The sequence below is a fragment of the Mustela erminea genome, chromosome 1, assembly GCF_009829155.1.
Source record: "Mustela erminea isolate mMusErm1 chromosome 1, mMusErm1.Pri, whole genome shotgun sequence".
In the NCBI taxonomy this organism is placed as follows: Eukaryota; Metazoa; Chordata; class Mammalia; order Carnivora; family Mustelidae; genus Mustela; species Mustela erminea.
This window is the reverse complement of record NC_045614.1, coordinates 53,167,394-53,185,527: the sequence shown is the minus strand read 5'-3', so window position 1 is coordinate 53,185,527 and position 18,134 is coordinate 53,167,394. Positions and strand designations below refer to the sequence as shown.

Below are 18,134 nucleotides of genomic sequence, written 5' to 3'. Positions count from 1 at the left end.
CTCCTGAGATAAATATTTGCTCATTAATTTTAGGCCTTTTTTTTTTTTTCCTTTTAAGGCTATCCATTTTCCTGTTAGGTTACTCCTTTACCTATATCCTATAAATTTTTACATGAAATACTTATCACTCACTTAAAATACTTAATTTTCATATCTTCCTTTTTTAAGATTTAAGAGAGAGAGAGAGAGAGAATTCATGCACATACACAACTGGAGGAGGGGCAGAGAAAGAGGAGAAGCAGACTCCCGGCTGAGCAAGGAGCCTGACGTGAGGCTAGATCCCAGGACACTAGGATCATGACCCAAGCTGAAGGCAGACACTCAACTGACTGAGCCCCCCAGGCACCCTCCATTAAATCTTCTTCAATTCATGACTTTTTTAGGGGCATATATTTGAATTTCCAAGTAAATACATGGGGATGATTTTCTAGTTATCTAGTTACTACTGATTTCTAGCATAATTACATTGGGATAAAAGTAAACATTCTGTATAAGTTTTGATCTTTGATATTTGTTGAGACTTGCTCAATGACCCAGGCTATGGTAAATTCTTGTAAAATATTATATGTGTGGTTGACAAGAATAGGTACTTCAGTTTGGTATAATGTGTTCACTAGGCTTCTTATCATGTTGATCAGATTTTCAATTACCAACACTGACCTTTTCTTGTACGCATTTGTGAGACAATAGAAAAAAAATAGAAAAAATATATATATTGATCTCTGCCCCCAGTCTCTGGCGCAGACCTCCTGAAACCCTTATAATTTACTAAGTGATAAGAGCACTCTTACCTTGTCTTTTATATTTCCCATATTTTTGTCTCTTCATGCTTCACCTTGAATAGATTTTTTCATACCAATTTTTTTCTGGTCACTGATTTTCTCTATATGCCTATAAACTATTCACTTTGTTTTTATACTTTGGTTGTAGAATTTAATTTTTTTTAATGTACAAAGCCACATTCTAAAGTTCTCAGTCCCTGCTGAAACTAAAGTTTGGCTTTTATTTAATTCTTCAAATGTAGTACATTATAGTCTGCTTCTGATAATTCCGGTATCTAGAATCTCAGAGTCTATTTCTGTTGTCTGTAGCTTCTGTTAGTTCTTGTGTTTGGTATCTTCTTTCTTTGTGTACCTGGTTACCTCTGATTATGGCTGGAAACTATAGTTGAAAAATTATTTGTGGAAGTAATTTGAGGACTGGGATTATCATATTCTCCTTTAAGATTTCATTGCTTTTACCTGGCGCCTATGGGCATTAGCTACATGCAGTCATCTTAATCCAAGTCAACTTTAAAGTTTGTGGGCCACTCAGATAATGTGAAACAGAGCTGCAGTCAATGTGAGTGTTGGTTTACTTCCAGTTACAATTACGCCTCAGTGTATCTCTTCAGGGAGTCCCAGCTCAAAGTGGGGAATGGTTTATCAGATTTCCAAAGCTTGACAAGATCCAGACTATAGTTTTTAACCTTGAAAAGATACCAAAGGTGATCTCAGGCTCTCAACTTCCTCTTCTTGATCAGCAAATGCCCATAAGATAAAAGAGCCCCCAATGTCAGGCTCACTCCTCTCTGTCACATTCTCTCCCAAATCTCAACTTAATAATTCTTCATAATTTATTAGTTCTTCGATGTTTTAGAATATTAAAAAACAATGATATATCTAGTTTCTTTGTGTGACTGCAGTAAAAGAAGTGGTTTGAATTATATGGCTTCCCATGAGTTAAATTACTAATCTTCCAACATTCTTTTATGTATTATATCCTTAGCACATGGCCTAACCTTGTCCATACCTGCCCCAAAGTGAAAGCTCTATGGTATTCCTTGAAGATCAGGATAGGTATTCCTGGTAGCAGCCTTTTAGTACAGAGGCACTATAAAGAATTAAGGTTCAAGTTACAATTCCTATAATTCCTCTGTGACCCTGGACAAAGATTTCTATGCAAATTGGGTGGGAGATACTTCCATGCATATCAGAAGATTAGATGGAGGAATGGAAAAGAGCTTGAAAAAGCCTATAAAACTAATTCTGTTTCTCCTCCCCACAGGTGAACTATTCATCCATGGCTCTAGTTAACTCATCATAGTAGGCCAGTGGTCAACTGACATTTCAGGTCACTCATTAATGGCTAGCAACATTATACAAGACACAGTATTCCAGGTGCAAATAAAGAGATAGATAATGTTAGGTTATAGTTTATTTTAAAATACTCCAGCATACATAGTGTGTACATGAATAATGTGCACTATATATTCTCTACATCCTAAGGGTAGTTACTTAGTATTTGAGGCACCCTAATGAGGAATGTATCATCTAGGTGTAGATCACATCTGAAAGACTAAGTAGAAGAAATCCAACTTCCCAAATCGGAGTATACTAATTATAGCTACCTAAATTGACACTGGAGGGTTTTCCTAGTGAGTATAAAGGAGGAGGAGGAGGAATAATTTTTCTGATGAAAGTAATAGTGCTCAAGATATATGGGCTGGATGGAAATATAATCTTATATGCATGAGGATTCTAAAAATCTGGCAAACCAGGCAACCTACCATTCTTTGCAGTGGCACTCTGGGCCTAAGCTTCTGCTCTTGGGTCTGGACAGTTAATAGAAGAGTTCATCACCTGATATGACTGAAAGATTAGATATATCCTTTAACGAGAATATGTCTGTATCTGTCTCTACTGAATATCTGATGTGAGAAACATATGAAAAAGATGAGTTTGGGCTTTTCTCAGTCTGTAAGAACTGGCTGACCAGCTTTTGTGTCTGTTTACTAATAAATGTTCACATGTGTGGCAAAATTTGGTCTAAGACTTGACTTTATCGTTACAAACCACATAGTAGCAAGATAACCTGTAACCATTGGAAGCTACCAATTTCTACCAAGAAGATTAAAATGCAGTTTAGTTTGCAACAATTATGGTGCATCAAATTTCCCAAATGGATCCTGCTGGGAAATAACCTCAAAGCAGGAACATCATGCTGATTAAGCTAATGTACAGACTTGCCATCCTGGACCATCCAAGAGAAAGGCTGTTTCTCTTCAGTAGGAAAACCACAGGAAGCTACAGAGACAGCCTTGGGGTGTGGGTTTTGCTGGGCCTGGAAGCCTGCCAAAAATACTATCATTCTGTCTCGGCCCCTGGAATGCAATGATACCCAAATTTTTTTTTGTTGTTGTTTGTTTGTTTTTAATAACTTTTTCCCACTGATTGCCCCCAAACCACCTGGACTCTGTATTTTATTCAAAATGATGTCATTTAAACAATATCTGTATTTAAAGGAATAGATAGATGGGAGGCAAGTATTCTATTTCCATAAGTAGATGAAAAAAAGAAGTATTTGCATTTTTAAAACAGTACTGTCTTAGATTCTTAGCAGCTGCATGTCCCTACCTTCCAAACGTTTTTAAAAATACTTAAGCTGAAAATTAACTAAAACAGCCAAGTGAACTGTTTGTCATAAACAACTCCTTTAAGAAAAACTTTGAAACTCCCATCCCTGCCCCCCACACCTGTGCCGGAGGGCACCTAGAGGTTGCTCTAGTGCACATAAATTTTCCTGATGTCACAGTCTGAAATACATTCTTCTGGGTCAGGATTCTCCTTTAAAAGGACAAGTCTCCTTTAAAAGGACAAGTCTCCTAGTTGGTTTACCAAGTTTAACCAACCAGTCCTCAGAACTGCTAAAAATTTTACATGGAATCTTCCCCACCCCTACTCTCCCAGAGACAGTACAGTGGAATTCTATTAGTGTTATTCCTGCCACATCATTGTCTGGGAGATGCTTAATATGGTAGGTAAGTGAACTGAGAGGGTTGGAAATCGTGGACCTCCGTGTCATTTCGCTGATCCTAATGAGCTCTTGGCTGGGGTAAGATGGGGTAGCCCTCTTGCTGGACACTTTCTGGGAAGCTTGAAAAGAACACTGAGAAGACATCCACAAAATGGTACCAAAGAGAGAAACACTGCAGCATCTGACAGGATGAAGCCAACTCTTCATCCACTTACAGCCATAATATGGAAAAGCAAGATGCTTGGGGCTGGAGAAAGGCTTCCGAGGAACAGTGTGGAACAAGGGCAAGAATAACAGCACTGGCAGAAGCAGGGCTGGCGCTGTCAGAGAACCACCATCCTAAGTTTCTTATGCCCCTGCCCTCTAAGGGCAAAGAGAAATTCACAATTCAGAGACAACAGTCAAGAAGTCTTTCCCAAGGTCATGCCAGCTCATCTAAAGTTGTGGGCCTGATACTAGTCCCAGATACCTACACAGGAACTTCAGCAAGTAAGAGGATTCACCTCCTCCCCTAGTGCACATTCCCAGGAACATTAAACCTCAGCTTCATTCTGGTTAATAATGAAACCCCTAGATTAAATGCCTACATGACAAGAAAAGTGAAAAGGAAAGAAAAAGACAAAGAATCTAATACCTTGCATATTTGCTCACCTCTTGAGGCCATGCCCTTTTAAATGAATTGCTCATCCTTTTTTGGTTCCCTAACCCTTTTCAGCCTCTAAGGATAGAAAGACTTTATGGCTATAAATTACTAAGTGAGCCTATTTATGAAAAGAAATGGGAACGACATCTGATTTCTGCTTATAAGAAGGAGCAATTAAGAAGATTTATAGTACCAGGTGCCTGGGTGGCACAGTTAGCTAAGCGTCTGACTCTTGATTTTGGCTCAGGTCATGATCACAGGGTTACAAGATAGAGCCCTATATAGGGCTCCATGCTCAGCCCAGGAGTCTGCTTCAGAGTCTCCTTCTTCTTCTCCCTTTGCCCCCCACCCCCCGTACTCTCTCACTTTCTCTAATAAATAAAAAACGACAAAAAAAAAATTTATAGTACCAACTATAGGACACTTGGCACACAGCTCTCATTTAATCTTCATTGCCACTAAAAAGATTATCTTAACTATTTTCCACTCAAGTGAAGCACAGAAAGTTTGAGATACTTTTCTTTGGTCACACAGTGGGCAGTGTCATCTCTAAAGCCAGTGACCACTTCAATGGCACAAACCATACTAAAACGTCCTGTTGTCTCTCAGCCAGCTCATAGACAGAAAATTAGCATACTCCAAGTTCCTCGCACTGGAACTTTCATTTATTCAGACCCACGAACTGAAGCTCTTGCAGCTTTTTAATTCTTGAAGCTTTCCTTGCAAACTGCTTTATCCCTTGATTCACAACATGCAGCTTCAAATTACTTTGAGCCTTCCCAAATACCAAACCCACCCTTCAGAGGTCAAGAACTCACGAATGCTGAGGCTATTAAGAGGAAAATATTGTGAGATCTGAAGCAATTTCCCAAGAAGAACATGTCAACTGTTTTGAGTGAGCACAGCAGAACTGAAACAAGCACACTGCCTCCCCCAGGGACACTGTGAAAGGGCCACTTCTTGGGACTTGCAGTCCTTTTGCACAGTGTGATAGGGTGTCGCAGGTCTCATTTTTCAGGTATCAAGGGCCTATTGGAATATTCTTAAAAATAAGCAGTTGAGCGATTAGGCAAAGAACAGCAGATGTTAGGAAATAAAACTGACTCCTCCAATAGAGCCAAGTGACGTGTGTGTTTTTGTTTTCTAACACATTACTCTACTAGGAAGTCAGTTTATACTTGTTTACTTTTAAAAATCTGCTTGCATTATGATTGAAGTCAATCTGTCAGGTCAAATTGAACTAACAGGAAATCTAGATATGGGCCCATAAAGAGTGAAGCTGGGCTCACGTTCCCCATTTGGGATATGTGAGAGGTATTAACTCAACAGGGAGTAACTCGACTCAGTTACCACTTGTTACCATCTTTTCCCCACGTCAGGGTCCTTCATGAAAGAGCTGCCATGATAGGGAAATGTCAAGCACAACTAAGAACTGAGAGAAACCCAAATTTTCTCTCCCCTTTACAAAGAACACAAAAATATGCTTTAAATGGATTTCTATCCCAAGCTGGAGTGCTGACAAAGTCCTTGAGAGTATCCAAATGCTCCAGCAAATCCAGAGTCAACTACAAAGATACGAATGCTGTCTAGAGTCATGAAGATGGGTAATCTCTGACTACACGCCTTGGGACTATGCCACAGAGCCCTCATGGGAGGCGAGGCAGTTATCCTAGAGACTGCCATTCCTCAAGACCCCACTGGATACGCACTCATGAAGTTTTAACATGGTGGATCTTATGTCTGTTCTCCCACTGACTGTTTACATTTGGCACACTTGCAGCCATTTCAGGATCACAGGGAAGGTATTTTCCAATTTTAGTCTGATGGCTATAAATTCAAGAGGTCGAATTTGGGTCTACCCTTTAATTATCCACTAGGCATTCTAGAAAAAAATATGTTGTCTTTTCTTCCTTGTGAAGAAAAAAGTCTTCAGTTTCTAGGATGAAAAAATTACTTAAAACTAGAGAAGACCAGTGATGCCTAGCTGTCTCAGTTTGTAGAACATGTGACTCTTGATTTCAGGGTCATGACTTCAAGCCCCTGTGTGGCGTAGAGTTTACTTAAAATTCAAAAGAAATTTTTTAAAAATGAGGGAAAGCTAGATATTCTAGAATTTATCACTGTCATCACGTAAATATCACATAGGCAAGTCATAAGGACAGTAATGTTAGGATGAGGATATTCTCAAACTGTTCGTTCACAACTTCTATGGCAAAAAAGCCTGCAGAGGGGCACCTAGGTGGCTCTGCCTTCGGCTCAGGTCATGATCCCAGGGTCCTGGGATCAAGGCCGGCATTGGGCTTTCTGCTCAGCAGGGACCCTGCATCCCCTTCTCTCTCTGCTTGCCTCTCTGCCTACTTGTGATCTCTTTCTGTCAAATAAATAATAAAATAAAATAAAATAAAATCTTAAAAAAAAAAAAAAAGGCTGCAGAGATTAAGTTCTTTTAGAAATACCTGGACAGGATACTGGAAGGCCTTCTAGAAAAAATAAAATGGAGACTCTTAAAAATCCTGCAGAAGAGCAAGCAAAACTGTTCTAAGAATCCACTGCCAAAATGTATCCTTTAATAAAATGTTAGGTCATCTTTGATGAATCCCAAAGGCTCCTTGTTTTAATATACCCTGGAAATGATCTTCCAACATAATAACAAAACATCAAAAGCACCAACTAAAGCAAAGGAGAGAGTAAAAGCTGAAAAAGAAGATCAGAAGGATAAACATTCAGAACGCCGAAATACATAATATTCAGTAATAGTTACCACTTATGGCACAATGATAAATCACACCTCTGCACTAACAGGCAAAGGCATTCTGCGACTGAGTTCCTAGACAGTATAGACTATACTACTTCTTTCTTATCCTGTTTTGCTGTTCATTTATTCATCTATTAAATCATAAACTTTTCCTGACATTCAAAACATTTAATCATTTCCTACCAGTTACTAAAAACTAATTACGCCTTCCAAGCTAGGTATATTTCTTGAGTAAGGATGTTTATATAATTCTGGTATAACAAGTTATTTTATCATGTAATAAATTTTACTATCCTATCTAGAAGGTTATCATTGGAAACCTCAGAGGCTCTTATTCACCTCTATATCATTCAAAATCACAGTATCATGAATTAAGAGGTTTTTTTTTACATTTTTAAAAAAAATTTTTATTTTTTATAAACATATATTTTTATCCCCAAGGGTACAGGTCTGTGAATGACCAGGTTTACACATTTCACAGCACTCATCAAAGCACATACCCTCGCCAATGTCCATAACCCCACCCCCCTTCTCCCCACCCCCCTCCCCCCAGCAACCCTCAGTTTGTTTTGTGAGATTAAGAGTCACTTATGGTTTGTCTCCCTCCCAATGAACTAGAGCGTATCATGCTTAGCGAATTAAGAGTTCTAATGTTTATTCAAGTGAACTCCTGGGACAGTAGTCATTAAAATAAATTCATGGAAATATTTATCTGGGTGTTTTCAGTATTCAGCTTAGTTATATGTTGTATACAAACTCTGTATGTACAAGCATGTACATCCATTAAAAAAATCTCCTATTTCAAACTGATGGTTCCCTTATTTTAAAAACCCAGCAGTTACTACCATGATCCTCTCTCCCTCCCTCCCTTCTTTCCAAAGCTTTTAAGGGTAGAGGGAGAAGTAAAGAATATAAAATATTTTATGAATATAAAAATAATATAAAACATAAGTTATATTTTATGTAAGTAAAAAGGAAAGAAGAAACACGAGCAGATGATGACTGGGGCTTTGTCCATCAGGAGTCAAATCAATGTACCACTAGAATAGTGACAATGAACTCCTAGAACTCTGAAAGGGTCATCCTAAATGTAGCTGGGCCTAAAGAAATGGATTAGCAGATCAAGAGACTCTACAATCTTAGTCATAAAACAAAACTCAGTGGTAGATGAGCTCCTGAATCTCTCTTTACAACAGCTGAGGAAAATGAGTCTCCAGAGAGAGAGGGCCAACTTTCCAAAGCCATAGAAGAGGTCATGGTGGGGCTGGTTACAACACTGGTTCCCCAGTGTCTTATCCAGAACAGTTTGGGAATGGTATCAAAGAAAAACCCATAGAACAAGGGTGCCTTCCTAGGATCCACAGGCATTTTTCAGGCACTTTATAACACCACTGAAATTGTCTGGAAAATTGTGTATGGCTTTACGTTTTTTTGTTTGTTTGTTTGTTTGTTTGTTTCAGGGAAGCAGGGTCTGCTGCTTTGGTCAGTCTGAACTAGGTCCAGGGTTCAAAAATTTTAGGCACCACTCTGTCAAGGATGGGCTTGGGGTGCAGGACGGGAGGAGAGGCTAAAAGTGAATGAGATTAATTCCAAACTAAAAGGAACCCAGATTTTCAACAACCTCAAGATTTTACTTGGGCCAGACAGCCAGTGGAACCATGTAAGATAAACTTTCTGGTCTGGATGGTCAAAGGATCCTATAAGGAAAACATGTGTTCAAGCAAACTTGGATTGTTTGTGACCAAAGGTGACAGGGAGAAGAGCAAGCAGTACAAACTTAACTACCAATTAGGTGGTCTCAGAAGACCACTAGTCAGAAGTAACAAGCAAGGCACAGTTCTCTGGAATCAAGGGGGAAGGTTTTGGCAGTATTTGTCATGAGTAATGATGGAAGGTTTCTGCAGCTTCTCAAAACCAGGGCAGCCTTGACCTTCAGTCAGGCTTCTCATTCTACCTGCTTGTACAGTGAGCCCGGAAAGGGTTCCACATACCCAGGGTGACCTATTTCAATCATAGGGCTCTTTGTTTTCTCATTTCTGATGTCAACATCAGTCCCAGAAGTGGGCAAAGGCCTTGGTACTTGGTCACAGGGAACTAAATACACGTCAGCCATTGCATTTCCCTGGGAAACAGAAAATATTTTCCCTACTCTACGGATGAGGAAATTGAAGCAAAGGGAGAAATGTCCAAGGTTTTTCAAGGAGGTGAACAGCCAAGAGCTCCGAGGTTCGAGCTTGCAGCTACGATACTCCACACTGGCTCTGGCTGGATATTCTGGCTCCTTTAGGGAACCAAATGGCTCTGGAGATTGGGGAAACACTAGTTGCTAAGCACAAGATGTGCGATACAGTTTACACCACTCAACCGTGCATATGAAATCCATCACACATTACAACAGAAGACTTGAAGCCTCACTGGGTAAACGAGATAGGAAAAGGGAACCTGGGGGTTACTCATCATTTTCCAAATCAGAGATTTATGTCCCTTTTGGAAAGGAGAAGGAAAACCTGGCTGCAGCCCAGTTTTGAGTAATATTTGCCACTGAGAAGCTGTATGCAAAAATTCCTGGCACAAACTTTGGAGAGCTCTTCCGATTGGGCTCTGGCCAGTCCTTAAAAATGATTGAGATTTAAAACCCTATCAAATCAGAGAAGCAGAGAGTGTCCTTGGTGCAGAACCATAAATCTCTCTCTCTAAAGCTAATTTCAAACATAAAATAGGAATGTTCAGAGAGAAAAATTATCTACACATACCTCCTTACATAGAAATTCTTTTTTCTTAAGTCAGAAAGGGTAGAGGTCAATGGCTAACCGTGGTCTAAGTGGCTAGAATACTGTTGATTATCTTCTTTAACCTTAAATATATTTTCTGATTTTACTATAATTAAAATAGATTGCTGTGGAATAAAAAATAAAATTAACTAAAGAAAATATAAGTGCTAATAGTCAACAGAGAGCCAGAGCTTATCTCATCCAACTGAGTCATTTAACAAAAGAAGAAATGGAGGCAAGCAGAGCAGGGAGCACCTTGCTTGTGGTCACTCGGGCAGCCTGCAAGGGACTTGGAGCCAAGACCCTGGAAATCCCCAGAACGACTTCCTGGCCTCCACACCACACTGTTGCAGCTGCTGGATTCCTTAGGCTAGGAAACCCCCTAAGCTTGGTGCTAGGTGAGAAACAAGTTTATACGGCATTGTAAAATTGAAAACAGCAGCCTCAAATGTCAGACAAAGTACACTAGATTCCAACTCAAGAATAGCTGAAATTGAAACGGCACTCAGAGAGGATGGTTGGGAGAGAACTGGATGTCTGATGCTCTGTCGCAACGGCTACATTGAACAACTATGCTGAACGACTCTGTGCCTATACCAGGCTTTCTTTCTTCTGGCTACTGTTGCAATTCCCCATCTACAGGGTCTTCCCCTCTTGTTCTGTCTCCCATGTGTTTCTAGAAATTCCTACTCATCCTTTAACATCAACTCCGAAGTCACCTTCTACAACGCCATCCTTGGTCTCTCCTGTTTGAAAAAGTAGTGGGTACTAGCACACCACTGCAGGAGGACACACCTTGACCACACAGCGTATTACTATATAAGTGAGATGACTGCTGCTGCGTTACAAGTCTGCCGCATCCTCTAAATAGCATTCATTTTAATCATCTTTGTATCTCTGGCACCCAGCAGGGACTCGAATGGCAGCTGAATAAATGAACACCTGCTAACAGCCATACAGGAAGACTTTAACCTCTTTTTGCATATCCATGACTTGCCTTTCTATCCTCAAAAGGGCATGCAACTGTTGAACCTGAGGCAACAGATTGCTTTGGAGGAGAGGTTTTTCTTAGTTTAAAAAGCTAAATTGAGTATCATTATTTCACACTTAAGTAACAAAGATATAGGATAGAGAAACGTTAGGATTATATAGTATAAGAAAAATAAATGGACAGGTTGGCAAAAAAAAACAAAAAAAAAACAAAACACCAACATGTAATTTACTACATGAGGATACCAGCCAAAGTGTATTATTCCTACACCCGCTCTATCACTCAAGGCACATGTACACAGATACATACAAAAAGTTAATAGCAAGTCACCATGGGAAGTTTAATCATAACCCATCAACAGAAGAGCTCATGGCATGGTAAACACCAAAGTGTATTATTAGGGTTGCTAATTGCTAATTAAAATCCCCAGATCAGGTTTCTGGGCACAGCTTGCTACATCTGTGCAGTGGGCAGGTCCCAGATGGTATGAAAACCAAGACTGGGGCCTGCTTCTTCATGCAAGGCTATTCCTGCAGAATCACAAAGGTTATGGGTGACAGATTGTGCAATGAGAACAATATCCACATGCAGTCATGTCAGGCACAGTCTTGCTCCCGAATATAGATTTGAAATAAGTTTCTAGTCAACTTCCAGGACCCAGAAATTAGGCTATTGTTGCATGAAATACCAGAAAGTGCCTAGCTTGGTAATCAACATACTGGTATTCATCATACTGTCCTCATTCCTCGATATGGTCTGGGAAGGGAGACACAGGGATTTCTTGGGGTGATGGAAACATTCTAGATCTTGATTGAAATGAGGGGTACACACATGTATACATTTGTCAGAACTTACAGAATTGTTCTCTCTTAAGATTCATGCCTTCCACTGTATATAAATTTTACCTAGAAAAAAAGGACCATGCATAAAAATTGAACTCTAATTAATAGGTTTATTTTCTGCAGTAGTATGAGCTAGCAATTTTGAAACTACTTTCTGTATATGCTAGACTTGAGCAGGGAGTAAATACATGCAGGATAGTAAGAGCCAGGTTTCTCACCGTTGGAGAAGGTAGTTACAAATACAGGAAGCGGGGGAATAACCTCACCAAAGGGGATAAAATACATCATGTGGCTCCTAACATGAAGATACATCATCATGTCTTTGGTAGTTCTGCCAAAATTTCATAACCTGACTCTAATCATAAGGAAATATTAGAAAAAAATCAAGATGAGGGAAATGCTACAAAAAAACCAGCAAGACATCACCATGTTTAGGTTAAGAGAAAAAAAAAAAAAAAAAGGCTAAGGAACTTTTCCAGATTGAGAGAACCCAGAGAGACAGAACAACTAAATGCAGGCAGGCTTGATCCTGAACTGGATCCTGAATTGGTCTAGGAGAAAAAAAACCTATAAAGAACATTACTGGTACAAATAACAACATTTGAAATACCGACAGTGGATTAGATGATAGTATTGTGGCAACATTAAACTGCCTGAATTTGAAAATATATTGTGTTTGGGAAAGAGAATATCCTTTTTCTTAGGAAATACACATTGAAGCATTTAGTTGGAAAGGACCACAATGTCTCCAACTTACTCTCAAAGTTGCAAAAAAAAAGAGAAGGGTGAGGAGGAGGAAGCACGGCGCGAGGGAGGGGAGTGTGCACATACATAAATGGGGCAAAATGCAAACAAATGGTCAGTCTGGGTAGAGTATAAGGAGGTTCTCTGTACTATTCTTGCAACTTTTCTGTAAGTATAAAATTATATCAAAATATAAACATACCAAAAAATACCCTAACTTACCCCCAAAATATTTAGAGGAAAGGCTAATAATAACTAATTGACTGTATTATGAGAAATTCTTTCAAGAATATTAGTTTTAAAATTCCATTTTTTTCCCTGCTGGTAGCAATCCACAAAAACTTCAGTTGGCTCTAAGTTCCTTTTCAGAACTAAAAACAACTCATATAGCTTCAAATAAGACTTTTTGAAATTCTGGGGCAGATACTAACATTTTAAGAAAGTCTTTTAAGACAATAATCAGAAATTGGAATGAAAATGCCTCTTCATTACCCTCCTCCCTCCAGATTCTTCAGTATTTTTTCTGTAAGATGGAACAATTAATCTGGCTACCTGCCAAGTTAAAACCAAACAAGGTAAGAAACTATTTGTGTGTAGATGATTTGGCCTTCCCTGACATAGTAGAGAACTCTACTCTTCCCCACCTCAGGCCTTATAAAAGGTCTATACATACATATAAATATGGTAATGAACAGAGCATATTACTCAGCAGAGCTTATTCTATTTCGCCCATTTCCCCCCCATTTTTTTTTAAAGATTTTATTTATTTGATAGAGAGATCACAAGTAGGCAGGGGGCGGGGGGAGCAGGCTCCACTGAGCAGAGAGCAGGACACAGGGCAGATTCCAGGATCCCAAAGAGATCATGACCGAGCGAGCAGAGGCTTAACACCCTGACCCACCCAGGTGCCCCTAACTCCCCCATCTTTCTGTCTGTATTTGTGTTAAATTAGATATAAGTATGACCTTGGTCCTGAGGGGGCGGGAGGGATGGTGGGGGATGGAGGCAAAAATACCAAACACTACCAAAGGAAAAAATTACTTCATGGATATCAAAGCAGAATTTTTAAAAAGTCATTTTTAGCCCCAAAGAATCTTTTTGAAACAATAACAACTATGATATGACTCAGTATAAAAATATTGTGCTAAGTACGCATTAAGAAAAATTCACATGCACAGCGATGAAACTATAATTGGATTTGTCATTTCAAAGTATTAATGTTGGGTTTGCAGATAATAGAGAATGACATTCTCCTAAGCGAATAAAGAAGTTAGCCAAGTAAGTAAATACTGTGTTTCTACTGTAAGGAAATACGTGCACCAGTGAAGCAACCTTTTCAGCACAAAAGAAATTTAATACCCAGACCACATGAAAAGTGATCGCTATGGGAATAGCACAGCTGTTAAAATCCAAAGCAGTTTGTATTAAATTGTCCAGCATGTTTATGTATCTCAGGACTCTCAGAATGACCACCAAGAGGAATTAACTTTGCTAACAAAAAAAGTGATACCTATATTTAGTTTAATGCTTACAATAAGTGTGAAAGCATTAAAACTGCAAAGCAATTCTCTTTCAAAGAATAGAAGGGACCTCAGTTAGCTGGTATGTTTGTGATTATTTCACAAACAGTATCTCAAGGGCTAATTTAATTAGAAATAGAACAAGAAAGAATGGGTGTTTGCATTTCACTTACAGAACCCAGTTACCTTTATTTCACTGAAATGCCTGGTCTACAAAAAGCCACAGAAAAACTGGTACCTGTGCCAAATGAGTTCAGCATGAAAATTAATACTGCCAAGTTATTCTGAGACCAATTAGCTCAGCCATTCAAAGAAAAAAAAATGTGCTAACTAAAAAGCAGGTAATTCTAAAACTTGCATTTCTGAACACAGAAGTAGACATCCTTAAGGCCTTGACTTGAACAGAGAGACAAAAAAAAAAAAACCAGAAAAACAAAAAAACAACCGAGCTCGTGGGTCACTACTGAGAAATGGTAAGCTTTAAATCTAAACACTGACACTTGGGATGCATAAGGATAAAACAGCTTAGCTTACTTCTTGAAGAAAAAAAATTACTCTAAATGTTTCAGCACCTAAAATTAACCAAATTTATCAACATTCTCAAATCTGAATTAAGTTTTTAGATTGGTTAGCATTGTGCTTCTCAGCTTCTCATAGATTTACAGACCGAGTAAAGTCCTCCCCCACTAACATACAAGGGGATGGGTGGAGGGAAGCTTATCAACTCAGAGTGGAGAGAATTTCACCAGAATCCAATCCTTTCTGTACTACCAGATGAGTCTCCATGGCAAAAAAAAAAAAGTCCTAAATTAGAAGTAAGAGGCGAGGGTTTGGGATTAATGACCCCCAAACCATTTTGCCAATACTTGAACATGAAAATCTTATCGAGAAGTTTGAGTTTTATTTATTTTATTTTATATTTTTTTAAGATTTTATTTTATTTATTTGACAGAGAGAAATCACAAGTAGTTGGAGAGGCAGGCAGAGAGAGAGAGAGGAGGAAGCAGGCTCCCTGCCAAGCAGAGAGCCCCATGTGGGACTCGATCCCAGGACCCTGAGATCATGACCTGAGCCGAAGGCAGCGGCTTAACCCACTGAGCCACCCAGGCGCCCCGAGAAGTTTGAGTTTTAAAAGCCCAGTTTAAGTCACCGGGCATCAATGGCTTAAAGAAAATACAAAAGAAAATTAGCTATAAATTAGCTATAAAAATTAGCATACAAAAGAAAGTTAGCTATAAATACACAGTATACAGGCACAAGTAACTCAGACTATCTCTAGGCCTATGAAAAAGTGAGATGCCATCACTGTAGTTTGGAGATCCATCAGCCGGTTCCCATTACAATGGAGGACATGCCAGCTCTATTTTTAGAGCCTCTGGAAAGATCAAAGCTGAAGGGGCCCTTTTTATGTGCTCCCTAGCCAGGCCCCTAATCTCTGTTTATTTTTTGTCATTATATAGATCTCCAAAAGACAAACCATGAGGGCTGCCTAGTATCTATCCCTCCTCCTCTAAGAACACTTAAAAATTGCTCCATGATGGTCCATGTGAGCAAGGAACCTCTGGGTAGGAGCAAAACCTAAAAGTTCACAATCAAGCTAAAATCATTGTGATGCAAGTATTGATACAGAACTACAATATCTAATTCAGTCTCTCTCTGTACTATAAATCAAACTTTCTCAGGCTGGTTTCTCTGTGAGAATGAATACACATAAATGTCAAATCCCCTCCAGTTTTTTAGACCCCATCCCTCCCCCTCAAAAAAGTCCTCAGTTGGGTTCAGTGCCTCTCGCTGGTAAGGGTAACAGATTCATTTTGAAAAACAAGTCCCTCAAATGCAGAATGACTTACTTTGGAAGAACAAGCTGTACATTTGTCAAACGCCAGACTGACAGGAAGGACATTATCAAATCGTGACAGAAATCCCCGGATCTAAAAACAAAACAGAACAATTGACATCAAGCTCAGAAGGCCCATACCTGTGAAATATATTTGAAGTTTCTGACAAAAAGTGGGAAATAATATGGTGGTCTTGACAGATTACCAGCAAAAATGAAGTACAGCATGGACAGTCTTCCTTGTACTATAATCAGTTTGAAGAAGAACTATAGCATGTCTTTAATTCCATTAGGAACCTACAAACTTTGTATACAGGATATGATATTGGGTGGGGCTTCACAGGTGAGGCCTGGGGATTATGCCAGGCAGAGGTGGTTCTAAATTTACATCTAGTTATTTGCTTGACTTGGAATAGATAGGGATAAAAATGCAAAACATCACCAAATTTATGGGGAAACAGCGCCACCTCAAGCATAAACTTCTGGACTACAACTAACTGCCATTTTCAAGGAATCAGCTATAACCAGGTTTCAAAAACTAGGATTTAAGTAATTGACTGAGAACATTATACCTCTCTAGAACTATACTTATGCCAAATAGGAAATTTTAAGCTGTTGTGTAGATCAAGAACATACTATTCTGAAAAACATGAATGATAAACTGTTAAGTCTCCACAGGACTTGGCATTTATAGTAAGTCAGACAACATGAATGAATCCTCTCATGAGTTAAATTATTTGATCTTCCCCACTGTCTCCATTTTATGTTGATAAAATTCAGATTCAGAAAGGTGACACAACTTGGCTCAGGAAAACAGAAAGTGACAGAGCTAAGATTCAAAAGTAGGCGTCTTTACTCCAAACACGGTCCAGCCTCTTCCTTTTACCTTACCTCCCTTCTTCCCTTTCTCTCATGACATCACAGTTTTGTCTTCAATATTAGATCTCAACATAAATTGATAATCTCACCTGAAAAGAGCAAAACAACCCAGCCACACACTCTTATTGTCTTTAGCTACCCTACCAACAACTTCCCCAAAATAAAAACAAGTAAAACCTGACAAAATCTTCAAAGAAAAAAGCTTTCTCCTGGATTGGGATAACTCCCATCTTCATGCCCGCACTGCACCTAGTCTAACTCCACGTTCGTGCTGGAAAACCGAACATGGCTTGGCTGTCTTTTAAATACCCTTTTCAATGTACTCCAAGATCAAAAGAGCGTTTGGTAGAAATGATAAATTAGAGAGCTGTATTAGTTAGATGGCCTCACTGTGAACCTCTGAAAAATGCAACAATCTTTTAGTTTCCTAAGTCTTGGGAATGTGGTAACCATTTCATTCTATAGTACTGGAGGCACAATCAGGGTTTAAGTTTGCTATTCAGGACACCAAAACAGGAGACATCAAACTTCTAGGAAAGACTTTAACAGGTCATAAATGGGAATGCTGAGATCCTCATAAGATGAAGAAGTGAGAGGCTTAAAAGAATTCTCAAAGTGAGTCTTCTCATACCTCAGTTACTTTTATATTACATTTATATATATATATACATACATACATATATGTTTATATATAAATACCTTTGATACTAAGTTCCAAAAAAATGTGGCCATATTTTGCACATTTTCTATTAAAATGTTCATTGATAAAGCCTATGTTAATGCCTCCACAGGCATTTTGTGGAAGAAAACCACAAAAAGGTTTTCTTCATTCTTTTTTCTCCTACACCTAACATCAAGCTTTATGCTATATAAAGAAATATTGGTAATTTTCTCTGCTAAACTGTCTCATGATTACAGATAGGAGGTAAAGCTGAAGGCAAGGAAGACAGAAGACCAAGATAGGAGCAGGAAGAAAGGCAGGAAAGAAGAAAATAAAAACAAACAACACAGGTGGTGAGCAAGAGAAGAAAAAGGAACCAAAATGAATGGACTGGCCAAGTATGGGCCACACACTATTGTTTAGCACCCCCAGACAGCTCTTTACTAGGAAACTGTGATTCATTTTCCCAGGAAATGAAGTAAAGTAACATCTGTGTATGAGGCCTTTTAAATTCACCAAGTTGGTATCAGAAGGCCTAGAGCTCAAAGTAATTAGTGTTAGGTAATTTTATTTTATTTTTAAAGATTTTATTTATTCATTTGACAGACAGAGATCACAAGTAGGCAGAGAGGCAGACAGAGAGAGAGAGAGGAAGGGAAGCAGGCTCCCTGCTGAGCAGAAGGCCTGACTCTGGGT

General features: G+C 39.0%; 1 protein-coding gene across 9 annotated transcripts in view; it reads right to left on the bottom strand.

Annotated features, from left to right (window-relative positions):
* The window catches only part of ATG7 (autophagy related 7), a 243,768-nt gene that overhangs the window by 149,096 nt on the left and 76,538 nt on the right, over window positions 1-18,134 (bottom strand). For all 9 annotated transcript variants that reach the window (XM_032327316.1, XM_032327289.1, XM_032327300.1 and 6 more), the window contains one exon: window positions 15,912-15,992. In XM_032327316.1, the coding sequence (XP_032183207.1) occupies window positions 15,912-15,992 (81 nt within the window). The remainder of the gene's footprint in view (window positions 1-15,911; window positions 15,993-18,134) is intronic.